Source organism: Thalassophryne amazonica, chromosome 6 (assembly GCF_902500255.1).
Source record: "Thalassophryne amazonica chromosome 6, fThaAma1.1, whole genome shotgun sequence".
Classification (NCBI taxonomy): Eukaryota; Metazoa; Chordata; class Actinopteri; order Batrachoidiformes; family Batrachoididae; genus Thalassophryne; species Thalassophryne amazonica.
This window is the reverse complement of record NC_047108.1, coordinates 76560929-76587976: the sequence shown is the minus strand read 5'-3', so window position 1 is coordinate 76587976 and position 27048 is coordinate 76560929. Positions and strand designations below refer to the sequence as shown.

At 40.1% G+C, this 27048-nt stretch overlaps 1 protein-coding gene across 1 annotated transcript in view; it reads right to left on the bottom strand.

Moving 5' to 3' along the window:
* Positions 1-27048, bottom strand: part of cacna2d3a (calcium channel, voltage-dependent, alpha 2/delta subunit 3a) — a 629699-nt gene that overhangs the window by 477775 nt on the left and 124876 nt on the right. Inside the window, exon 3 of the mRNA XM_034172543.1 lies at positions 10156-10272. Within this exon, the coding sequence (XP_034028434.1) occupies positions 10156-10272 (117 nt within the window). The remainder of the gene's footprint in view (positions 1-10155; positions 10273-27048) is intronic.

The window sequence follows — 27048 nt, the reverse complement described above, 5'->3', positions numbered from 1 at the left end:
CAGCATCAGCCATGGACAGGATGGGACGAATTTTTCCTATATTTCACAGACTAAAGAAAGCAGTCCTCGTAATATCTCTAATGTGGAGGTCAAAGGACAAGGTAGGATTAAAAATTACCCCAAGGTTCCTCACTGTGTGATGTATGACACACAAGCCTAGGCTAAGCGTTAGCTGGTCAAATTGATGCCGATGTCTCACTGGACCAAGAACCATCACTTCAGTCTTATCAGAGTTTAAAAGTAGGAAGTTGCTAGACATCCATGATGCAAGGCAATTTTATTTTGGTCAACTGTGCCAATGCAACCCAAGGACAAGCCCAACGATTTTCAAATAATTTAACCAAACAACCAAATAAGTCATGAATACTGCACAATTTTAAACAGGAACTGCATTAATAAGAGTGGAACAAAGCTCACTCATCGTACAGGGAGTCCCAAACAGGAAGTGCCAAATTTTGAGTCCACAGTGAAACAGGAAATGTCAAATGTTGAACACTTCCTGGCATCGGTGGAGCTACAGCGGAGGCCAGGGTTGTGGTGGACTCCCCCAAAATATGACTGGACACAGATGACTGACATGTCATGGCACATGCAAAAAAAAAGAGCTGCATTTTGAAATCGGTGACCCATACTGACTGCTAGGTCCCCCCTGTCCAGTAGCTGGCGATTTGTAAAACAAGAAGTTCTAATCCACCTTAGCAGATGAAGAACAATCTTTGACCCAGATTTGAACCTAAATACATTGTCTGAACTGTGGACTCCGAATGACACCAGAGTTATATCGGTGAATAACCGACCATATTTTATGCCACAAATGAGGTCCAAGTTGTTAAAAGCGACATTTCTCTATTTCGGGTTTGCTTCTTTGGTGGTTTCAATTAATGAAATGAGGCAGCAGCTGATTCATGCTCTGTTTGCTTATATGATATATAACATGAAGACACTCAGGCTGAAAGAAATACAAATCATTTACTCCTCCTCTGTTCTGTATAAAACCCGTGAAACCTCTTAATTTTGCTCTCTGAAGGACTTATTTTTAAATAACCTCTTAATTTTGCTGTCTGAGTGACACACCAATGACACAACTTTAGATAAATAAATCTTAAGTTATCTTCCTTCAACTCAAACTGAAAGCAAATCTCTACAACTTGATATAAATTAATTAAAAATATAAAATCCAGCTTCCCGATGAAGTGGTGTAGAGGAGGATTTTCTTAAAAATAAGACCTGAATTTTCAGCTACAATTTGCCAGAAAGTGCAACTGAGATGAAAGCCTAGATTTGATGTTTTGGTGAAAGAAAGTTTTGTATTTCTTCAAAATTGATGTAAATAAAGTCCAAGACATATTCAGTGACTTGGAAATGTTCATGTTTCCATCCCCTGACATGCTGGAAGAAAACCGGCCAAAAAAAAAAAAAAAAACGATTATTATTTACAGGTTTTATCAAGTTTTAAAGATTTGCTTTCAGTTTGAGTTTGAGGAAAATAATTTTAGAAATTTTTATTCTTTATATTTCTTGTATTTCTTGTGTTTGAAATGGCATAAACAAATTAAAATATGTGAAATACCAAGTGTTCCAATGCTTTTGGAGGGCACAGTATCCTAACCTTATGATGAGTGCAAAATGAGTGTGGTATTATTAACCCTCTGGGGTCCGAGGGCATTTTTTGGACAGTTCACTTGCCTGGCACAAATGTTTTATTACTGCTGTTAACAGCTCTCCCTGCATCCCACAATCAAGTTTTATGTCTCTTTTTTTCAGGACAACCTGTGCTTTGAGAATATATATGTTTTTGTTGTGTTTTATAAGTGTAATAAAGGTTTACAATCAAAAATAGGCAAGGAAAAAATAAAGCGAAAAATAATTTTCCACACACATTTTTTTCAAAACACAGCAAACTATAATAAACAACTGTTTTGACACTTTATAAAAGGTAATTTGAGGTCTTGTGTGAAAGTCTGTACAACAAAAAGCAATCCTGATAGTTACAGACTCTTTGAGCACGTGAGATTGTCATCAGAGGCTCTCCGTGTGCTCCTGCTTTCACTGATCGCTGTGCATAATGGCGCAGGGTGCACTGAGTATGTATGTATGTATGTATGTACTCATTGGAGCTATTCAAACGGACAACTAGTAACATATCACTCCTGAAAACGATCTTTGGCTTTTCACGTGAGGTAAATCTGCCCTACGATTGGATTTTGGAAAACCATGTGACGGTGAACCAATTCTGATTGGACACTCACATTGCGCACGTCATCACACAGCTTCTATGAGGAGTACAAAGATGGCCGATGGCTGGTTCGAAAGTCCACGGAGTTAACTTTTCAGCAAAAAAAAAAAAAGTAAGCTTCTATCTCATATCATTCAAAAGTTATTTATAATTTAGTAAAGCTTGGTCTTAGCCATCGTATACAATGGCGTCGACTCCAGAGGGTTAATGTTTTGTTTAAGAATGTTTAAATTTCACTGTTGCTGCACTTTGTGTGAAATCATAGTCATGTCATATATCATATTTATATGACAATATTGACTTTGGTAATTTGGCCATATTGTGCAGCCCTACTGTCAACTAGCTGAAAACTGAATATTAATTTACATCTATATTAAAAAAAAATGTTTAAAGTGGCAGGGGGTTAAGAGGGCCGTAATTAGGAGGGTCTGGGGGTGGAGCTCCCCCCGAAGCTGAAAGGCAAAAAAAAAAAAAAAAAGCACAAGCATTTTAAGGGGCTTTCACAGTGGCGTATTCGTACAGCTGCTCATTGCGGCGTTGTGAGTAGTTGAAATACGCCCCAAATACGCGCGTGCTCGGTTTTTTCCGTTGTGCATTCCGTTAGTAGAGCTGCGTATTGCGGCGTGTGGCTATTTTAATACGCCCGGAGTGTGCGCGTATCTCGAGTGTTCATTCCGTTCGTATAGCTCGTATAGCGTGTTTCTTTTGCCGCAAAAAAGCCACTTCCCCTTTTTTTTCAGTTCTCTCCAGACGGCTGCGCTTGAAAATCAGTGGGATTTTATCATGAGTGTGTGTTCACGTGTGTTCATGTGTGCACACAGTCGCGTGTGCCATCTTGCACCAGTTCAGTGCTATTTTCTACCTCTGTGAAGTGCGCTCTGAGAGAGAGAGGGAGAGCGCGCATGCGAGAGAGATCGGTTTTATTTTATTTTAAGCAGTCTCTCTGTCTCTCTCTCTCTCTCTCTCTCTCTCTCTCTAATCGTTCTCTACTGCATGGTGTGGTGCGATAGTCATTTAACATTATTATTATTTTTTTAATGCAGCGAGTGCGAGTTTATTTTAGAGTCATCTCTTTTCTCTGATCGATCAGGGCGTTTGATGAGCGCACCGACATGCAGCGAGTGGCATTTATGAGAGGGAGAGCGCGCGCACGAGAGAGCGCTATAAGGAGACTCACTCCTCTGAAAACCTCTCTCTCTCTCTATAATCACAGCTGTGACTATTTAAAATCTCTCTCTCTCTCTGAGCGAGAGAGAGATTTTATTTAGAGGAATCTGAGTGAATTTGAAAGCGCTGTCTTGCGCGCGCGTGCTCGCTCTCTCTCTCTCTCTCTGTGTGTGTGAGAGAGAGACAGCAGTTTTATGAAATGATGTGACACTGAAACAGTCCTCGTCCAGTATGATAAAGTGAAGCAACGATCTCGCAGTATTTATAGCTCCAGAAGAACAACAGGCAGATGTGAAGTTGCGCACAGTCCGTGTTGCAGCGCGTGGGCGGGCTCACAATAGCGGACAGTAGCATGGCACTGCGTGGACTCCCGTGGAGGCTCCATGCTGTGCTGTACGCTGAAGAAAATTAAACAGGTTTAATTTCTTCCGTCCTACGCGCGTAGCCCTCAACATACTGCTACGTATTGAGAAAAAAAACTCCTCGTGAAGTGGGCGGACAGCTGCTCATTACAGCATAGACGATACGCTGTAATGAGCAGCTGTACAAATGCGCCACTGTGAAAGCCCCTTTACCCTGAAGCATTTTCTCAAAATAAAGTCTGAAGGACCTAAATGACATGGTGAGATGCTGAAGAGCTTGGCTACTTCATGTCTGCGACATATACTGTACATATTAATGACAAATATCTAAAATGATATAATGTTCACAAAATAAGCAGTTCTTCTGGCCTATGTGATTATGTGATAAATTATTAAAGTAATCCTTCCAAGAAAGAAGTTCTTCACTGTTCACGGGTGGCACCATGATGACAGAAGTCAGTTAGCTAGCAAAGAAGATGGAACTTTTACTTTAATGTTAAATTTCAAAGTTGGACACAAGCAGTGGTGGGCACAGATAACCAAAAAATTAACTTCGATAGCAGATAGTCAGATAACTGAAAAGTTATCTTTGATAAAGATAAAATGATAAACCACCCAAAAATGCATCGAAAGACAGATAACCGATAAATTCCAATATTGTCTCAGGTATAGCTGCAACTAATAAGCTGATTTCAAGTTTTAACACCGGGATCGCTTTTGGAAGCATCAGAAGCAACAAAAGACCCAAACAATGAATCAGCACTTTTGTCTTTCAGCATCATGCCCCCTGCTGGAAGCCCCAGTTTACTACATGGCTTCCAGCACAGACACAACTGAGAGGAGCTTTAAAAAGCTCAACTCTACTCAATCACAGCGCTGCCATCAGGCCGAGGTCTTGGAAAATAAAGCAATGCTGAGTTATGGTTTGGTGTATAAATAAAATGAAAACTGATACTATAATACTGATACTGAATAACTCCATTAATGTCAATTCTGTAATTTCTGCAAAGTTAAGATATAACATATATCTTTTAATGTTGAATAATGCACTAATTTTGAAGTTTTGTAACAAACACAGACAGATCACAAAGGATTCTGGTTAAAATGTGCCTCTGCTACACTGATTGGTTGATTAATTCTATGTAAACCAACACGTTAATGTGAGGTGTGTCATGTGTTGGTGTTTACAGATAAATGTGCGTTTGTAAAATATGCCATTTTTTATTTGTAAAAAAAGGCTTTTTCAAAAAAAAAAGAAGCCAAGATGTAATTAGATAACCATCTGATGTAACCGGTGTCAAAAATAAATAGAACACTGCCAACTACTGGTGCCAGTGAGAGTTTTGGCCCTTTTTCTGCTGATTTTTCATTTGTGTGAGAATTTTTTGGATCGCACCGAGTTTCAGGTTAATCGCGTGTCCTGCATTGTTTAGTATACATGGAGTAATGAGCTGCGTTTAACATCTCACGACCACCTCCTGATCACCGATCATATGGTCAGATGAAAATCAAACCTGTTTGATACTCTTGTGCCTGTGCAAACACCGCAGACCTGTAATGTTTTGTTGTTGTTGTTGTTGTTTTTAAACTTTGATGTCTCCCATCAAGAGTTTTTGTAAATTAAGTTTGAAAAAAAAGCTTCTGTTTACATTTTGCTTCTGGAAACATGAGTCCAACGTGTGGTCTTTGAACGTACTATGTGTGTGAGAACATAAACTGGCGCTCTGAACTTTTACACTGTGCGGTTCTCTGGTACAGTGTCTGCCCAGCTTCAGTCTGAGCACTGCCAGGAACACTACTGGCCAGTAGACGGCAGTAGAGGCCTTGAAAACTTGCCCAAACAAAATTCCAGATAATCTGTGTTGCTACTTGCTACGTTTAAGATGTGTGGAATTTAATAAAAGCAAACACAAAAACATCTATAAACCCAAAGAATATATTCACGAGAGTTTTAGGCACTAGAGCAGGGGTCACCAAACTTTTTTCTCTGGGGGCCACATTGTCGGTCCTGACTTTGATGGGGGGCCGGGGTCGGGTCGGCCATATGGCCCAGACAAAATGATCACCAGCAGGTCTTATTGTGTCGTAGAGAATATTAGCCTGGCACAGCCATCCCCACTATTATACCAACACTTGATTCCTGGCACATATTTGTCTTTACTAGAGTTTTAAAAAAGTAGTAATAAAGTCTTCACACTTTGTTTTAATTTGAAATACCACAGATATTTCATTTATTTATTTTTCTAATTAAGATAACGTCAAAGCTGTCAAGGTAAGAAACATCTGCCAAGCTAAGGTAATTGACACTGGCAAAGGTGATTGAAAAATTATAAATTAGGCCTGTTGATATTATTAATAATAGGGGCTCAATAGGTCAAATAAATAGGCCTATAAAATAAATACATAAAACAGTGAAATTATAATAATATGAGAAATAGATCAACTAGCCAACTCTTATGCCTGTCCATTTCAGCATGTTCAGTAAACACTTTTTAGGTCAATGTGAAAATGAAATGAGCAGTAGGCCATTTACAGGTCAAACTAAAGCACAACAATACAGAGTAATGGGAATCAAAATCAGTAGTAGCCTATATGTAGGTGAGCTGGATTTGTACTTGTTGATGAATTGTGCTGTCTTTTGGATGGGGTCATCAGCAGCAGGCTCCTCTCTTCACTTCAGGGTGCCTTCTGGAGCCCTGCCATGGAGAAATGACAGATTGAATACAAGAAGCACCATATTCAGTAAATGACAAGACATGCTGCTGTCTGTTTTTCTCTGTAACATAATGTTTAGCAAATTAAAAGAACATTCATATTTCATATGCATTATTTTAAAATCAAATCATTAATTGTTAATTGTCAGTGTGCTTACCATATCAGTGTGAACTGTATGCTTGCTTCTGGCTGGTGAGAAGTTCAATGTCTGGTTGCAGTCTAATGGTAGCCAGTCTTAAGGTCTGATGCAAGTGTTCATCTGTGAGTCTGTTCCTTGTTGGGTTCTTGATTTGCTTCATGCGGGAAAAGGTTTGCTCACAGATATAGGTGCTACCAAAAACTGTTGACATCTGCATTGCATGCTGTTTGATGTTTGGGTAGGTTTGCTCTGGGAGCGCAGCATAGAACTCAATGAGACAGTCTGGCTTGAACGCGTCTTTCAGGATATCGCAATTCTGCAGCTCGGCTAGATCAAACTGAAGAGAGGGAAGGACATCATTAATGTTGGCAGCAAAAGGGTTCTGGAACAAGCATATTCCTTTACCGTTGACATGAAGCTTGCGGAACCGCGCACTGAACTCTCCCTGCAACATTTCCAGTGCATCCTTGCACTTTTTGACTGGGAACGGGACGGCTGGTTTCTCAGTGCAGTAGCTTTGGGTGGCAGGGAGATGCGTGAAGTCCAGCTTTTGGATATGTTGCGCAAGCAACGCTAGTTTGACCTCGAACGCTTTGATGTGAGAATACATGTCAGTGATTAGCTTCCCTTTGCCTTGGAGCTGCACGTTAAGGTGGTTCAACATTTCAGTCACGTCAGTTAAAAATGCGAGGTCCCATTTCCATTCTGGCTTGGTCAGCTCTTGTACCATTTCACCTTTAGATTGGAGGAAGGTATTGATTTCGGGTAGCAGGTCATAAAAACGGCGCAACACGCTGCCTCGACTTAGCCATCGGATTTCTGTGTAATACAGTACATCCCTATAAGCAGACTCAAGCTCGGAGAGAAAGGCCTGGAACTGTCTGTGTTTCAGCGCATTTTTCCGGATGTAGTTAACACAGTGCACAACCACCTTCATGACAGACACCCACCTCAGAACTTTGCAGCATAGCGCTTGCTGGTGAATCAGACAGTGGACTTGTAGTAGGGGGCTGAGACCTCGTTCCTCAAATTCCCTATTCAAGCGCCCTACTAGCCCCTTCATTTTGCCAATCATGCTAGGTGTGCCATCCGTAGTGATGCTGGCCAATTTAGACCACTGTAGACCCAACTCTTCCATCGTTTTGCAAACTTGGACAAAAATATCCTCTCCTGCCGCAGTACCTTTGAGACTTTTTAGAGATGCCAGCTCCTCAGTGACTTCAAATCTTGCGCTAACCCCACGAATAAAAATGAGCAGCTGTGCTGTGTCCTGCACGTCATTGCTTTCATCCATGGTCAACGCAAAAAACGCAAATTCTGAAGCTTTCTCATTTAGCTGGTCATACACGTTGCCCCCAAATCTTGAGTTCGCCTGGTCATACTTGTTGCAGAGAGACACACCACATTGAGCGCATCCTTCTTGTCAGGACACACTTCCTCGTCCACAGCAGCCTTGCATACTTTAACGAAGTCTCCATCAGTAAACGGCTTTCCATGGGTAGCTAGTAGGTGAGTTACCTTATAGCTAGCTCAGAGAGCTGCCTGGTTGATCTGGGTTTGGTGAAGGAATACATTTTATTGTGCAGCCAGTCCCCCTTTCATCCTCTGAATCCTGTCTTCTCTTGTTTGGCCTTGCAAGCTAGCATACTCTTTGTGGCGGGTTTCGTAGTGACGACGCAGATTATATTCTTTGAAAACCGACACACTTTCTTTACATATAAGACAAACTGCACGCTCTTTACACTGAATGAAAAAGTAATCTGTGGTCCACTGTTCTTTGAAAACTCTGCACTCTCTATCAACTTTCCGCTTACCGCTAGCCATTTTACCGTCCTCCTGAACAACACTGACAGTTCTCTCTATTCACACGCTGTCTGTTTGATCGCGTGCATAGGACTACAGTATGACGTAAATTAGGAAAATATGAATAGCTAATTTTATGACTAAATATCAATTTTAATTGATAAAATCAACAAAATGCAAGATGCAGATGAGCTACTATTGGCCAAAAAAAATTAAATTTTTTTGGGGGGGGGGGGGGGGGGGATTGCCTCATGGGGCCAGTTCAGGTGGTGGGGGGCAGGGGAGCCCGGTCAAGGGGGCGTGGCGGGCCAGAGTCGGCCTGCGGGCCGTATGTCTGGTGAACCCAGCACTAGAGTTTAATGCTGTTGTCCTGATCAGAGTGTCTCAAATGCATTCTCCTGTCGTGAATGTACTGAGATTACTCTATCCTACCCATAATGCACTGCTGGGCATAGCATGCCCACACTAAAACCTTAAAAATTAGCGCATTACTTTAAAACTAAAACATATATCTGATATTTTCATTTTATAAAACTTCATAAGTGACGTTAATTTAAATAACTTGCCCGAAATAAGTTTGGTTAAAATTTGAACCATAAGTTAAAAATGTATGCCTCTGGATGACTTGGGTGATATTGGCCGCGTATCAGTATGGGGTTAAAAGAAATGTGTGTGTGTGTGTGTGTGTGTGTGTGTGTGTGTGTGTGTGTGTGTGTGTGTGTGTGTGTGTGTGTGTGTGTGTGTGTGTGTGTGTGTGTGTGTGTGTGTGTGTGTGTGTGTGTGTGTGTGTGTGTGTGTGTCCAGTTCTGCCTTGCCTGCAGAGGACAGAGCGGTTTCTTCAAGAACCAGCTCTCCTTTGTTTGCAGAGGGTACAGCTACACATCTGTTCACCTTTGTTTACCATGTTATCGGTCTAAAAATGATTGGACCAAAAAGTTATCGGAAGATAATTAGTCCGATAATGGTTTTCAAAGTTATCTGAAAGATAATCCGATAATGAAAACTTTATCTTCGATAATTATCGGATTATCGGACGTGTGCCCACCACTGGACACAAGACATAATAGACATTATGAATTAGTAAAAGAAACAGTGGCACAGACAAAATGTCCATGGATCTGACAGCAGTAAGTCCAGAAATAGTGATGCTAACACTAATCAAAAGCTAATGTAACCATTAACACTAGCAGCGCTTTGTAATCTTCACAATCAGCTAGCACACTTCTGCCTGTGTTGACATCTAATTCAAATTGCTTGTTGACTGAATAAGCCAAAACATCAGTGTATGAGAAATTAGCTTTGCAGGAGATTTTCTCAGACCATTTTAGAAACATGCCACACCCAAAGAAGGCTCATTTGACAGAATGTTCTTCTGTGAAATATTAATGACAGCAAGACACCGTTAACTCTACTGATGGCAAGAGTTTGATGTTTCACTTTATGTGCATCTGCTGGGGTGCTTTCTGTTGGTTACTTTGACCTTTGAGCTTTACCATTTGACTGGTCAAAATGTAGCTGGTGGAGTGACACCATATTTGAAGAAATAAAAATTGAAAAATCCCCATCGTTGATGTTGTACTGATGCTAGGCCTGCAACCAGTACTGCACATGCTGGGATAATCTTAAGTGCTCTTTGAACCCTATCAAAGTACATGGAATTAAAGGGATGGATAGAGCAGTAATGGGCATGGAGTTTTTCAAGAATATTTAGTATGATAGGTGGGATTTCTTACCTCCATGGCCTCAGCTTTCTTGTGAAACATCTCCTCCATGTCTTCAGCCAGTCTTTTTACCAATTGCAGTCCATCAATCTCTTCCACCTGCACAGCTCGTTCAAACTCTTTATATTTCTGAAAGTGAAACACAAATGTCCATCATTTCATTTCAGTTTTATATACAATCAGTGTGCAGGGGCAGCATCGGGAGTGCTGGAGGCCCAAGAGTTCCTTAGATTAGCCACAGTCCCCCAATAGCACCTCCAGGAAAATGATGGTCCAATTATTATCTTTTTCTTTGTCATTTTCAAATGTAATGAAATATCTCTGTTCTCACAGATCCAGTAAAACCACTTGAAAATGCTGTAGTATATATGTCAGGCTTATATGTGGCACTGTAAGACGTCTACAAAAAACTGGAGTAGACTACGTGGACACTAGATTTTCTGCCTATTCAGACCTCTCCAGTCATTTTTTTAAATGATTAGTGAGAAATCTAGTGACTTTTTGTGGTGTTATTGGACACTTTTGGAGACTGATGTGAAAGCACGTACAACACCAATTCCAATGAAGTTGGGACGTTGTGTAAAATGTAATTAAAAACAGAATACAATGATTTGCAAATCCTCTTCAGCCTATATTTATTTAAATACACCACGAAGACAAGATATTTAATGTTCAAACTGATAAACTTTATTCTTTTGTGCAAATATTTGCTCATTTTGAAATAGATGCCTGCAATATGTTTCAAAAAAGTTGGGACAGTGGTATGTTTACCACTGTGTTACATCACCTGTCCTTTGAACAACACTCAATAAGTGTTTGTGAACTGAGGACACTCATGATTGGGTATAAAAGGAGCATCCCCAAAAGGCTCAGCCATTCACAAGCAAAGATGGCGCGAGTATCACCACTTTGTGAACAACTGCTTGAAAAAATAGTCAAACAGTTTAAGAACAATGTTTCTCAATGTTCAATTGCAAGGGATTTAGGGATTCCATCATCTGCAGTCCATAATATAATCAGAAGATTCAGAGAATCTGGAGAACTTTCTATACGTAAGCGGCAAGGCCGAAAACCAACAATGAATGACCATGACCTTTGATCCCTCAGGCGGCACTGCATTAAAAACCAACATCATTGTGTAAAGGATCTTACCGCGTGGGCTCAGGAACACTTCAGAAAACCATTGTCAGTTAACACAGTTGGTCGCTACATCTACAAGTACAAGTTAAAACTCTACCATGCAAAGTGAAAGCCAAATGTCAACAACATCCAGAAATGCCACCGTCTTCTCTGGGCCCGAGCTCATTTGAAACGGACAGACGCAAAGTGTAAAAGTGTGCTGTGGTCTGATGAGTCCACATTTCAAATTGGTTTTGGAAATCATAGATGTTGTGTCCTCCGGACAAAAAAGGAAAAAGACCATCCAGATTGTTACCAGCGCAAAGTTCAAAAGTCAGCATCTGTGATGGTATGGGGGTGTGTTAGTGTCCATGACATGGGCAACTTACACATCTGTGATGGCACCATCAATGCTGAAAGGTACATCCAGGTTTTAGAGCAACACATGATGCCATCCAAGCAACGACTTTTTTAGGGACGTCCCTGCTTGTTTCAGCAAGACAATGCCAAGCCACATTCTGCACGTGTTACAACAGCGTGGCTTCATAGTAAAAGAGTGCAGGTAAAAGACTGGCCTGCCTGCAGTCCAGACCTGTCACCCATTGAAAATGTGTGGCACATTATGAAGCGCAAAATACGACAACAGAGACCCTGGACTGTTGAACAACTGAAGTCGTACATCAAGCAAGAATGGGAAAGAATTCCACCAACACAACTTCAACAATTAGTGTCCTCAGTTCCCAAACGCTTATTGAGTGTTGTTAGAAGGAAAAGTGTAACACAGTGATAAACATACCACTGTCCCAGCTTTTTTGAAACATGTTGCAGGCATCCATTTCAAAATGAGCAAATATTTGCACAAAAACAATAAAGTTTATTAGTTTGAACATTAAATATCTTGTCTTTGTGGTGTACTAAATTGAATATAGGTTGAAGAGGATTTGTAAATCAATGTATTCTGTTTTTAGTTACATTTTACACAATGCCCAACTTCACTGGAATTGGGGTAGTATTTCTCCTCAATAAACAGTGGGTGCTGCCAATCGCTTGCATGCCAGAGAGTCACTGCAGTCTAAACAACATAGAGAAACCGCATGACGACAATTGCAAATGAACATTATACTACCTAAATGTAATTTTTTTCTACTTTTCATCAGGTTAATAAGTTACTGCTCCATGAGACCTTGAAAACTTGCTAAAACAAATATTCCAAATAATCTGTGTCTGCTACGTTTAACCTGCATGGAATTTTATAAATGCAAACTGAATTTCAGACATTTTATATACATATTACTCTGGAACAAACTGGACAAACAGTGCTGTAAAGGACAATAAGCAGAACGTTAAAGAACAAACTTCACTTTCCCACAGAATAGCATGAATAGGAAGTGATTGCGGCTCACAGTAATTCCCACTGAAAATAATTGAGAAACAAACTGAGCTTCTCGCACGTTTACATAAAACAAACACAATTGTTATGTTTCGGACGCGGTCGGAACACCGACCCAGCGTTTGAAGGACCCAGCATAAAATAAGCAGAACACGGTTCAAAGGATAACAGAATTTAATAAACATAACAGTGAGTGATATTAAACAACTAAACAGTCCGCGGTCTGGTGAGGTGAAAACACGGCGCGCTCTCAGCAGCGCAAACGGTCCGGAGCCACAGCAGTTCGGACCCAGGGACCCCGCCGACACCCCCCAGGTGGCCGCAACAAACCGAGTCTGTGAAGAAAGAAAACATCAGGTGAGTCCAACTCCACACAGAGAGACACAACTCAAAGGTGCACGCAATCAGCAAACACTTCCTGGCTTAAATCTATACATCAGCTTCTTACCCTGCAGGCACGGAACAACACAGTTCAAATCTCCACTGCAGCAGAAGCTGATTAGACAATTAGCATATCGTGACAGCTCACCAACACAAGGTGTGAGGGACACCCAATCCACTGTCATTACTTCATAAAAGTCACCAAAACCAAATTACCTCAGGAAGTGTGCTGAAGAGCGTGAGACCTCACCCAATCCTCCTTCACAGACTGTGGCGTCAAACCTGGAGCGGTCTCTGCGTCCGTGATGGTGAGATTGTTCTCCTGACGTCGATCTCACACGTCTGCTCACAAGGTCGAGTCTCTGGCAATCACACACTGTGCATTCAAGGTTTAAATGCAGCAATCTCTGATTAAGACGAAATACACCACAGCTGTGAGTCCTGATGACCTGCACGTGATAACAAGCCTCAGGTGTTCAGGGTGAGGTCCTGATGCTCAGCCACTCAGTCCTGAATGCATACCACCTGGTGGGAGAAACAGAAAACAAAAACCAAGCCAGCCAAACACCCCAGCCCACAACAACAATAACAATGTCTAAAACCCCAGATAATACGAGCGGAGTGCCAAGCAGTGGAGCGAGGCTTGCTCTGTGGTAGACGGAGGCACAAACCGGAAATGGCACAAAAAAAATCTCTGCAGTGGGGAAAAACCCACAAGGTAGATGAACATAGATATAAAGAAGAGTAGATGCCGCATTGGTTGCTCTGGCGCAAGAAATGCTGCTGCCATTTTGCAGCAGTTATCATAGTGATTCTTTCACAAAGCCAACAGTAGGCAAACAGACATTATAAAGAATAGACGCTTTTTGCCATCGTCGTTGCTGCACCACTTTCTCTCGCTCTCAGCTGACAGTGCCATTATTTACATCTGCGTAGCAGGGTGCACAGCCACGGAGCAGAGTAACACATTAAATGTGAAACTGTTTTAATATTTTGCCACCCTCCACGCAATATATTATGGTCTGAAATCTCCCACGATTAACCAAGAAGATTTGCAGAAAAAAAAAATGTAATTGGATTAGAATGACAGTTGACTATTATTCCCTCATTATACCATGGTCAGTGAGAATTCCATGTGTAACTGGCGTGCATTATTTTCATGTATATCCACACGTAGTTCGGCAAGTTAAGTCACTGTTATAATCACTCCGCTCTGGTCGTATCCATAGCAATGCGCAAATCAGTTGGCGCAGATCAGCTGTGTTTTGACAGGTGAATGACAGAAACGCGATAAAACATGGATTTTCAAGTGAATTTTAATATTTTTGGCCAAAATAAAACGTTTGAGGAATGGAAAGAGGAGGAGAGCAAACGAGAAGAACAGCAAAAGCAACGGTGTAAAGATTTAACATCGGACGAACTGGACAAGATTGAAGACGGGAAAGAAGAGAACAGTTGTATCCTTGTGGGCTTCTGAGCGCTCTGCATCAAAACAGCGAGCGTAGTTTCTGGACTTGTTACCAGAGTTTGCCACAGCTCCACACAGCAGAGAGGGGGGCGGTGTGAGTGGCCCACTGCGGTGCAAGCCCTCAGACTCGGTAGGCGCATCGGAGACAAAACATAAAATAGTCCCAAATACTCACACATTTTTATCAAGTTCTGTTAACTTAAATATTTGTGTGTTAGCTCACTGTGTGGGACCATGGTATAAGAATGCACTCCGCTTCGCGTCGTGGTGTTTTAGACTCCGTGTCCAGCATTCAAACTGTATTGTGCACGGCTTCTCGTTGTTTAATCCTTACTTACGGTTGTGTTTGCTTTGTCAGTATTTGGCAGACTGTGCCTCTGTTTCTCATCTAATTCTGTAAATTCTGGCTTGCTGAAAGAGAGCAGTTACACAACTGCATATTTAGGTTTTTTGTGGGGGGGGGGGGGGGAATTTAGTTTTTTGTGGGGGAGGAGGGGGCTTTAATCAAAATAACTTTGTTGTTTTCACCTTTAAAGATTAGAGGGTGTAAGTTATAAATGATTGTATAATGAAACTTGAATTTGACTACTGTTCCCTCATTACGGTTATGTTTGTTTTATTTATCTGGCAGACTCTGCCCCTCTCTTTGTGTCTGTTTGTGTCCGATTTATTTATTTACTTATTTAATTTTTGTTTGTTTAGTTAGTTATTCACAACAGGATAGCACAAAATGACATCAACAGTTTAAATTAAATATGAAAAGGTAGGCCATGGAACAAGGAACAACCTAAATTTCAGTAAAGATCCAGACCAAGGAGCAGATATCGTCTTTGATCTTTAAGCGTCAATAGCTGTCTTTAATCCTGACTGCACTGATCTTGATTACAGGCTCAACACAATGAGCAATCAATTGCAATCACAAATTAGGATAAAGGGATTGATCCTGATCACTGGATCAAAGCAATCAGCAAATAGGCTGCACTTACCTTTCTGGATCAAAGATCAAGGTCAAAGATAAATGATCAGGATCAAATATCAATCACGGGCTAGAAATCAGCGCCTATGTTTGCCCTCCAAGATCACAGATAAGGATCAAAGATGGGTGATTGGCAGTGGTGGGCACAGTTCTACTAATCCACTAACAGCTAAGATGGAAAGGTACTTTTTGAGACTATGAGTGTCCGACTTATTATAATTTATTTAATATAATGACAACTGAATGGTGAATCGCCTGTTTTCAAGAGAAAAGGGCAGGTGCAGGAACAAGCACACTGTTTGGCTGTGTTTCAGAATAAGTAAGAATTCCTCAAGAGTATCAACTGATGGCAACATGTGCACGGTGGCCTGTGGACATGCCGTTCATCTCTCTTCTCCTCCCTCACCTTACCTCTGTGCCGCATCGTACGAATGAGCTGATGCTGCTAATCTCTCTCCCACACACTTTGGGACAACAATCACAGGGAAGACTCTCTCTGTCCGAGCTACACTTCAGCACACACATTAACCTGTTTTTTTGCACATAAAGCCCAGATACTGGAAGTATTCTTCCACAGTGTATGACATAAAACTGTAAATGTGAGTGTGTGATTTTCTTGTGGTTTGACAAAAAAGTGCTTAGCGATGAAGAAAACTTAATTTCACAGAAACAAAATCCCAATCCCCCAAATCCCATCTAATTGTATGCATCACTAGAGACTACTTTCCACTGGTTCATTATTTATTAATAATGGATTATTTTAGTGCTTGTGAATTACATTGTTAAGGCAAATTGGAAATTAACCATTTAAACTAATGAGAGATGCGGTACATGACTAAAAGCCGCCACAGAAACACAGCACTGTTACTGATGCTGTTTAGTTGTTGCTGAGATGTTTGTTGCCTCTCAGGTTTTCATTCATGTCATCGCTAAAGGAAGCCAACGATTCAAAGCCAAAAAAAAAAAAAAACAGTGGGAGAATTTGAGAAAGTGTGCCAAGAATCCAAGCAGAATACTGTTGTAAGTCTGTCAGTGTGTGTAATACATTATCCACTCTCATTCAAGCTGCACTTGATTTTAATTCAATAAATAGCTGCTTGTTTCCTTTGCTTCTGTCTGTTTGGCTGAATAAACGTGGGTGAACATGGTGTAAGGGATTTAATGCACGTGAGCGCCACCCTAGGACACCTTTGACGCAACCCATGTTTGCAAAGAGACACTAGTGAGTGTTCAAGCAGAATTTTGTATGCAAAGATGATGGAAAGTAGCAATTTTTGAAACATGGAAAAGGCCTCTGACCAAGAACATGGAAAAACAAAAATCAGCAGTTTCAGTTATAAGTACACAATACCCTTGTGTATTTTATTTTACTACCTGGTTTAGTAGTCTTTACATAATAAACTTGTGTATGACACCCTGTGCAATATTTACACTTGAGCATGTGCAAATGAGTGTATTGGGCATCATGCAATACAACCTAGTACTGTAATGTGCAATTACAGCCAAGCACTGAAGCACTTTTGCACTTAGCACTTGTCACTTTAATACAGTACTTTGCACCTCAGCACCCATCACGAAACTCTTTTGGTTCCTCCACCTGTCGGCCACTTATTATCTCTTAATTATTGTTACTTTGAATTGTAAATATCTGTATGTGTATTTTCTTTTAACTGTTTTTCTGTTATGATTAATTTACTTTGTATGTTGTGTGGCCTTAGTCTGTTTTTATGTTACTGGGACTATGGATGTAAATTAGCATCTTGCTATAATCTGTCATATTTACATGTAACTATGTCCATTAATATGCACTGTCCCATTTCAAATAAATCAAACCAACAGAGGTCTGAATTTTCCCACATGGAGAGTGCTTCGTGCTGTTAAATGAATAAATGTAGTCAACAGAGGCCACAACACTTCCAAATTAAGACAACACTAACAAATGGAAAAAAAAAAAAAAAAACACAAATATAAAAAAATGTAAATCTACAACAGGAAGCAGCATGATAAAAATTCTTGGTGCTTGGAAAAAATGCAAAAAATACTTGCAAATAAAAAAATGTAAACAGATGTAACCTGCATCATCTTCAATAGTTTAATTTGATACCATGTCTTCTGCAAATTCAGACAACAAACGTTAACACGGCAAGGCTTTGCAAAGCTCCGCAAGACAACAGAAGTACAACCTTAAATCAGAAAAAGTTTAAACAACAGAGAAAATCAAATTGAAAAATGACCTGAAGTAATTTTCACACTTACTTTGACAGACATTTGAATACAGACAGCATGGACTCACAATACAACCCAATTCCACTGAAGTTGGGACGCTGTGTGAAAGGTAAATAAAAACAGAATACAATGATTTGCAAATCCTCTTCAACCTATATTCAGTTGAATGCAGCAGAAAGACAAGGTATTTAATGTTCAAACTGATAAACTTTATTGTTTTTCTGCAAATATTTGCTCATTTTGAAATAGATGCCTGCAACACATTTCATAAAAGCTGGGACAGTGGTATGTTTACCAAAGTGTTACATCAACTTTCCTTCTAACAACACTCAATAACCATTTAGGAACTGAGGACACTAATTGTGAGTGTCATGACTGGATATAAAAGGAACATCCCCAAAAGGCTCAGCCATTCACAAGCAAAGATGGGGCGAGGATCACCACTTTGTGAACAACTGTGTGAAAAAAATAGTCCAACAGTTTAAGAACAATGTTTCTCAACATTCAGTTGCAAGGAATTTAGGGATTCCATCATCTACAGTCCATAATATAATCAGAAGAGTCAGATAATCTTGGAAAACATTCTACACGTCAGAGAACAGTGAGTGGAGCAGCGAACAGTGAGTGGAGCAGTGAGCAAGTTATTGTTGGCAGCAGTGTCAACAATACGTGTCGGAGTCACAGGCACATCCCAGCGCAGGCACATCCCAGCCCGTGGTCTCTCTGTGGCTGGCGAAACAGCAACCCAGCCCGCGGTAGCCATGACATCGTCGGAGACCCAGTTTGCGGCAGCAGCAAAACAGATACATCCCACCCGCGGCAGCCAACAGCAGCCCCGCACGTGTCAGAGGCCCAGCTTGGCCTCACGGTAGAGTCGCAGATACATCTCGGTCCGCAGCGGTGTAGCAGACCACCTCGCATGCGGCCCCTCAACTTGTTGCTGAATCGAAGGCCCAACCCAGCCCCGGTGGAGTTGGAGGCCCAGTACAACCCTACGACGGAGCCGGTGGCCTACCCAGCTTGCGGCAAGAGTCCATAGCGGCAGCTACCATCGCTACAGGGGCAGCTATTTCATGGCTACAGTTACAAAGCAGGAAGCCATCAAACCAGGGCCAGGCTAATTGTTAGCTGGCTAAGCTACCTAGCCCGCTGTAGCTAAACTAGCTTGCCCGCTGAAACGGCATAAGCTATTACTATGCCACCAAAGAAGGCAATAACTGGTGAGGAACTGGAGGAGATTAAGCAGTCACTGAATTTTATGTCTGAAGAACTTAGTGGAGTGGTTAAAAATCAGACTGAGTTACTTGGAGTGCTGAAGGAGGTGTGTGAGCTGAAGGAGAATGATGCAGGAAAAAGATAAAATCAGACTTCTGGAAAAACGGGTGGAGGATTTAGAGAAATATACCAGATTGGATGATGTAATTGTAACGGGACTGAATATTAGACATCGGTCATATGCCAGGGTAGCAGCCAGCAGCACGGGTGATATGGAGGAAACACTGGGAGAAACCCACTCAATGAAGCAGCAGGTCAGCAGCTTTATTTCTTCAAATAACATCCATATTAACAGCAGTGACATTGCACACTGTCATTTACTTCCAAGGAAAGACATCAAGTCCAAGCCAGCCATTATTATTCGGTTTGTGAACAGAAAAGTTAAGAATGAATTGAGAAAGTCTAAAAAGCTGAGAGGAACTGATGTAAATGTTAACGAACACCTATAAATATAAATAAATAAATATAAAAATAATTATAAATAAATAAATGCAGATATAGCTAGAGAAGCCAGAATCCTCTGGAAACAATAAAAAATACAAGCGACTTGGATGAGGAACTGTAAAGTGATGATTAAGTTAAACAGATCTCCGGCGGAAGCTAAAAACATAGTGGTAAGAGAGCTTGCGGACTTGGAAAAATTTAAGTGATGGGTATTGTTATTCGTTTATGTTGGGTTATGTTTGTGCCGTCAAAGAAACTTGTGTACAAACAATTCTGGAAAATGACATTCATATTATGTGTGTGTTTACACTATGGAGTGAGAGCTAATTTGACTGCTTTTTTTGGGTGGGGTTTGGTTTGTGGACTTTTCTTTTCATTATATGATGACAGCTGATTCCTTTGATTTTACTTCTGTGCAGGAATTACAATCTTTTCAGTATACTGAGCACCATATACAGGATATGGAATATGAGATAGATCTAGAAAATAATTTCTATTCCTTTAGAAATAGTAACTGTCAGTATTACATAGAAGAACAATACAACAACCGCATTTCAAATGACGGGAAATTATCAATAATCCACTTTAACAATAGGAGTATGTACAAAAGTTTGGGGAATGTCAAGAATTATTTAAAACAATTGTCATCTTTTTGGTATAATTGCCATATCGGAAACTTGGCTTGCAGAGGTTGATCATAGGAATTATGAATTGGAAGGTTATGAATTCAATCATTTGAAGACGCAAAATAGAGGAGGAGTAGCATTATATGTTGAAAAAAGGCTTAAATACAAAATTAAAGATCATTTGACAATGGCCGTGGAAAACGTGTTGGAATGTATGAAAATTGAAATATGCATGGAAAAAGGTAAAAATATCATTAGTTGCATATAGAGAACTGCAGGTTCTGCAATTAAAGAGTTTCAAAAATGGATTGAGAAATACTTTTTCACAGATGTATAACAAACGAGTATTTGTTTGTGGAGATATAAATATTGATCTTTTAAATCCACATCAGCGTAAAGTGACAGAGGATTTCATTTATACTATTCACAGTTTAATTTATATCCAAAAATCACAAGGCCTTCAAGAATAACTTAAAATTCAGCTACTCTCATTGATAAAATATTTACAAATGATATTGATACCAAAACACTAAGTGGCTTATTAATTAATGATATCCGTGACCATTTATCAATTTTTACAGTAATTGATCTAAACTTAAATAGCAAATGTACTGAGAAAATACAACATTGTAAGCGTTTGGAATCTGAAGAAGCTATCACTGCCTTAAAACAGGAACTTTTACAGAATTGGAATCCCATTTACACAAAACAGGATGCTAACTTGGCATATTCAGAATTCGAAAACATAATTCTCAATATATACACAACAAAAATTGTCCAGTTATACAGTATAGTAATAAGAATAAATATAAAGCTCATCCATGGATAACTAAAAGGTCTTCAAAACGCTTGCAAGAAAGAAAAAAAACCGCTATACAGAGAATTCATTAAAACTAAATCAAGAGAGGCAGAGATTAAATATAAGGACTATAAAAAATAAATTAACAACTATAATGCGGAATTGTAAAAAAAAAAAAAAAAAAACATACTTTAGAAAAATACTAAATGATAATAAAAACAACATAAAGGAAACATGGAAAATAATGAATACTATTATATCAAATAAATCCAAATCAAATAACTATCCAACATACACTCAACAAAAATATAAACGCAACACTTTTGGTTTTGCTCCCATTTTGTATGAGATGAACTCAAAGATCTAAAACTTTTTCCACATATACAATATCACCATTTCCCTCAAATATTGTTCACAAACCAGTCTAAATTTGTGATAGTGAGCACTTCTCCTTTGCCGAGATAATCCATCCCACCTCACAGGTGTGCCATAAAGATGCTGATTAGACACCATGATTAGTGCACAGGTGTGCCTTAGACTGCCCACAATAAAAGGCCACTCTGAAAGGTGCAGTTTTATCACACAGCACAATGCCACAGATGTCGCAAGATTTGAGGGAGCGTGCAATTGGCATGCTGACAGCAGGAATGTCAACCAGAGCTGTTGCTCGTGTATTGAATGTTCATTTCTCTACCATAAGCCGTCTCCAAAGTCGTTTCAGAGAATCTGGCAGTACATCCAACCAGCCTCACAACCGCAGACCACGTGTAACCAAACCAGCCCAGGACCTCCACATCCAGCATGTTCACCTCCAAGATCGTCTGAGACCAGCCACTCGGACAGCTGCTGAAACAATCGGTTTGCATAACCAAAGAATTTCTGCACAAACTGTCAGAAACCTTCTCAGGGAAGCTCATCTGCATGCTCGTCGTCCTCATCGGGGTCTCGACCTGACTCCAGTTCGTCGTCGTAACCGACTTGAGTGGGCAAATGCTCACATTCGCTGGCATTTGGCACGCTGGAGAGGTGTTCTCTTCACGGATAAATCCCGGTTCACACTGTTCAGGGCAGATGGCAGACAGCATGTGTGGCGTCGTGTGGGTGAGCGGTTTACTGATGTCAATGCTGTGGATCGAGTGGCCCATGGTGGCGGTGGGGTTATGGTATGGGCAGGCGTCTGTTATGGATGAAGAACACAGGTGCATTTTATTGATGGCATTTTGAATACACAGAGATACCGTGACGAGATCCTGAGGCTCATTGTTGCGCCATACATCCAAGAACATCACCTCATGTTGCAGCAGCATAATGCACGGCCCCATGTTGCAAGGATCTGTACACAATTCTTGGAAGCTGAAAATGTCCCAGTTCTTGCATGGCCGGCATACTCACCGGACATGTCACCCATTGAGCATGTTTGGGATGCTCTGGACCGGCGTATACGACAGCGTGTACCAGTTCCTGCCAATATCCAGCAACTTCGCACAGCCATTGAAGACGAGTGGACCAACATTCCACAGGCCAGAATTGACAAACAGATCAACTCTATGCAAAGGAGATGTGTTGCACTGCATGAGGCAAATGGTGGTCACACCAGATACTGACTGGTATCCCCCCCAATAAAACAAAACTGCACCTTTCAGAGTGGCCTTTTATTATGGGCAGTCTAAGGCACACCTGTGCACTAATCATGGTGTCTAATCAGCATCTTGATATGGCACACCTGTGAGGTGGGATGAATTATCTCAGCAAAGTAGAAGTGCTCACTATCACAGATTTAGACTGGTTTGTGAACAATATTTGAGGGAAATGGTGATATTGTGTATGTGGAAAAAGTTTTAGATCTTTGAGTTCATCTCATACAAAATGGGAGCAAAACCAAAAGTGTTGCGTTTATATTTTTGTTGAGTGTATTTTACATATAAGAACAAACATGAATATGACATGAGTCAAGTAGTGGATAGTTTTAATACATTTTTTGCTAATGTTTGGCCAGCTCTGGCAGCGGAAATTCCACACAGTCCATGGGAAAATCAGCAATTAATCGACAGGAATCCACACACAATGTTTCTTGGTTCAGTAGAGGAAAGGGAAATTATTAAAGTAGTTAGTACATTGTAAAAGTTAAAAGTCAAGGGATCATAATGATGTACATATCTCTTTAGTAAAGCAAATAACTACTGAAATTGCAAAACCATTAGCATATATTTTTAATAAATCATTTCAAACTGGAATTGTTCCAAACAGTATGAAAGTGGCAAAGTGATACCTTTATTTAAATCTGGTAGTAAACATCTTTTCACAAATTACAGGCCTGTGTCTCTATTGTCACAATTTTCTAAGATATTGGAAAAGCTACAAGTTACAAGTGCAGATTGGATAAATTTATAGAATGACATAACTTGCTGGATGAAAGTCAATATGGTTTTAGAGCAGGTAGGTCCACTGCACTGTCTCTTCTCGGTTCAGTAAAAGAGATCAGTAGTCATATGGACCAAAGGGAAATAGTAATAGGTTTATTTATTGATCTGAGAAAGGCTTTGGATACAATAGATCACAACATATTTCAAAAGATGGAGCTATATGGGATCAGAGGGGTGGCTTTGAACTGGATTAAAAATTACTTACAAAACTGGAAACAGTTTGCTAAACTTGGGGATTGCTGCTCTTCTTATCTGGACATCGTTTGTGGGCTACCTCAGGGTTCTGTGTTGGGACCAAAATATTTTTTTGTGTGCATTAATGAGTTATGTAAAGTTTCGGCTCTGGCAGTTCTGTTTGCAGATGATACCAAGCTGTTTTGTTCAGGAGAAAATCTGCAGCAATTACTGTCTGATTTACATATTGGAATGATTAAGTTAAACAGATGGTTTGATATTAATAAATTATCACTAAATTTGTCTAAAACCAAATTAATGTTATTTGGGAATTACAATAAAGACACAAATTCAGTTATACAAGAGGTAATCATAGAGTGTGAATTTATTGATTATTTTAAGATGTCTGTGTTTGCTGTTCTGCTCACTTTGTTTTCTTTTGTTTGGTTTTGCTGTGATAAGTAAAAGTTGCTGAGGTAAAAGGGGTAGGTGTATATAAGCTTTGCTTCTACCTATTTCTGGATTTTTTTTTTTTTTTTAGCTTATGTCTCTCACAGCTTATGTCTCTCATGCACCTAAGATGAAAATTTCAGACCCCTCCATGATTTCTAAGTGGGAGAACTTGCAAAATCGCAGGGTGTTTAAATACTTATTTTCCTGTATGTCTGTGGAAGAACAGGTCTAGGTACCGGATGAGCCTGCCTGCAGTACTAACCTGTCCAATGGAGAATGTGTGGAGAATTTAGAAACAAAAAAATAAATGCAACAGTGGTCATCCTGTACTGCTGCACATCTTAAGATGTGTTTGCAGAGAGAATGGGAAAAATAATAACTGAAAATCGTAATTGTAATTCTGCGTTATGAGAAAGTTGCGAGAATGAATGTCATCATTACAAAGTGATAAATGCTTCAGCTTCCCAACTTTTTTTTTTTTTTTCGAATGTATTCCAGGCCTTAAACACAGGACTGGTTGCATATTAACATTAAATGAAGTTGACCAGACAAAACTTGAAATATAAAACAGTCAAAGATAAAGGTCAAAGCAAATGTAAGAATCACTGAGAAAGAGTTTTTGTTTGTTTTTTGTTTTGTTGGCATTTTCCAAACCATCCCAACTTTTGTGACATTGGGTTGTACTTACAGTAGTGTTCAGAATAATAGTAGTGCTATGTGACTAAAAAGATTAATCCAGGTTTTGAGTATATTTCTTGTTACATGGGAAACAAGGTACCAGTAGATTCTCACAAATCCAACAAGACCAAGCATTCATGATATGCATACCCTTAAGGCTATGAAATTGGGCTATTAGTAAAAAAAAAAAAAAGTAGAAAAGCGGGTGTTCACAATAATAGTAGCATCTGCTGTTGACGCTACAAACTCAAAACTATTATGTTTAAAAGGCTTTTTTAGCAATCTTGTGAATCACTAAACTAGTATTTAGTTGTATAACCACAGTTTCTCATGATTTCTTCACATCTGCGAGGCATGGAGTCAACCAACTTGTGGCACCTTTCAGCTGTTATTCCACTCCAAGATTCTTTAACAACATTCCACAATTCATTCACATTTCTTGGTTTTGCTTCAGAAACAGCTTTTTTGATGTCACCCCACAAGTTCTCAATTGGATTTAGGTCCAGGGACTGGGCAGGCCACTCCAAAACATTAATTTTGTTGGTTTGGAACCAAGATTTTGCTCATTTACTAGTGTGCTTGGGGTCATTGTCTTGTTGAAACACCCATTTCAAGGGCATGTCCTCTTCAGCATAAGGCAACATGACCTGTTCAAGTATTTTGACATATCCAAACTGATCCATGATACCTAGTATGATATATATAGGCCCAACACCATAGTAGGAGAAACATGCCCATATCATGATGCTTGCACCACCATGCTTCACTGTCTTCACTGTGAACTGTGGCTTGAATTCAGAGTTTGGGGTCGTCACACAAACTGTCGGCGGCCCTTTGACCCAAAAAGAACAATGTTACTCTCATCAGTCCACAAAATATTCCTCCATTTCTCTTTAGGCCAGTTGATGTGTTCTTTGGCAAATTGTAACCTCTTCTGCATGTCTTTTATTTAACAGAGGGACTTTGTGGGGGATTCTTGTAAATAAATTAGCTTCACACAGGCATCTTCTAACTGTCACAGCACTTACAGGTAACTACAGACTGTCTTTGATCATAATGGAGCTGATCAATGGGTGAGCCTTTGCCATTCTGGTTATTCTATCCATTTTGATGGTTGTTTTCCATTTTCTTCCACGCGTCTCTGGATTTTTTTTGTCCATTTTAAAGCATTGGAGATCATGTAGATAAACTGCCTATAATTTTCTGTACCTGCGTATAAGTTTTCCCCTCTCCAATCAACTTTTTAATCAAACTACGCTGTTCTTCTGAACAATGTCTTGAACGTCCCATTTTCCTCAGGCTTTCAAAGAAAAAAGCATGTTCAACAGGTGCTGGCTTCATCCTTAAATAGGAGACACCTGATTCACACCTCTTTGTTCCACAAAATTGACAAACTCACTGACTGAATGCCACACTACTGTTATTGTGAACACCCCCTTTTCTACTTCTTTTTTTACTAATAGCCCAATTTCATAGCCTTAAGAGTGTGCATATCATGAATGCTTGGTCTTGTTGGATTTGTGAGAATCTACTGTATCTACTGGCACCTTGTTTCCCATATAACAATAAGAAATATACTCAAAACCTGGATTAATCTTTTTAGTCACATAGCACTACTATTATTCTGAACACTACTGTATAACACAAAAGGAGGTTTCTGTCCTGAGCTGGTGTTCATCAGAGTTCACAGTCTTGTTCCTGAATGCCTGAGCTCTTCCAAACAACATGTTCAGAAGAGCAAATGTGTCAGTGTCCATGTTCATACAAGGATCGCTGCCTCCCCAAAAGCTGTGTTCATAATTACAGCTGACATGCACGGAAGAGGAAGGCAGCAGGGATGGAGAAAAAACGGATAGAGGTATGGACAAAGGAGGTAACACCCGAGGCATCACAGAACTGATTTTAATTCAGTTTTCTGCCATTGTGTCACTGGGCCACAACAGTCTCAGACTGACTCTGTGTGCATGCATGCGTGCAAAACAGCAGGGAAAAAGAAAGAGTGAGAGGCTACAACAGTTACACTTTGACTGATATTTTATTTTGTACTGTGAATCCTGTGAAACCGTCTGGGTCTGTCATTAAGAGGGGACAGGGACATCATCCCAAATCCACAGCTGGAAATCACTCGTAGACCACAGGATCTCCCAGGAACACCGCACTGGGGCTGTGCCGGCCTCCTTTCATGCCCTCCCTTGTATGCCAGCCGACAAATTGTCCCCTCAAAAGAAGAGCGGTGGCTGGAGATGAAGTGGAACAATTAATTTCACGCTTGTCCTCCCTGCCTGAAAAGCGTGCTGGTCTGAGTACCGTATCTGGTGCCACAGAAACACTCAGCACAGATTGTAAAGCAGACACTACATTTAAATGAGACAATGCATGTTAGTCCTAATCACACATACATAAAACAATGATGTGTATGTTAAAGATTTAAAATATAAAGCTTTGTCTTAATTAACTCTTCTTGTCTGACTGG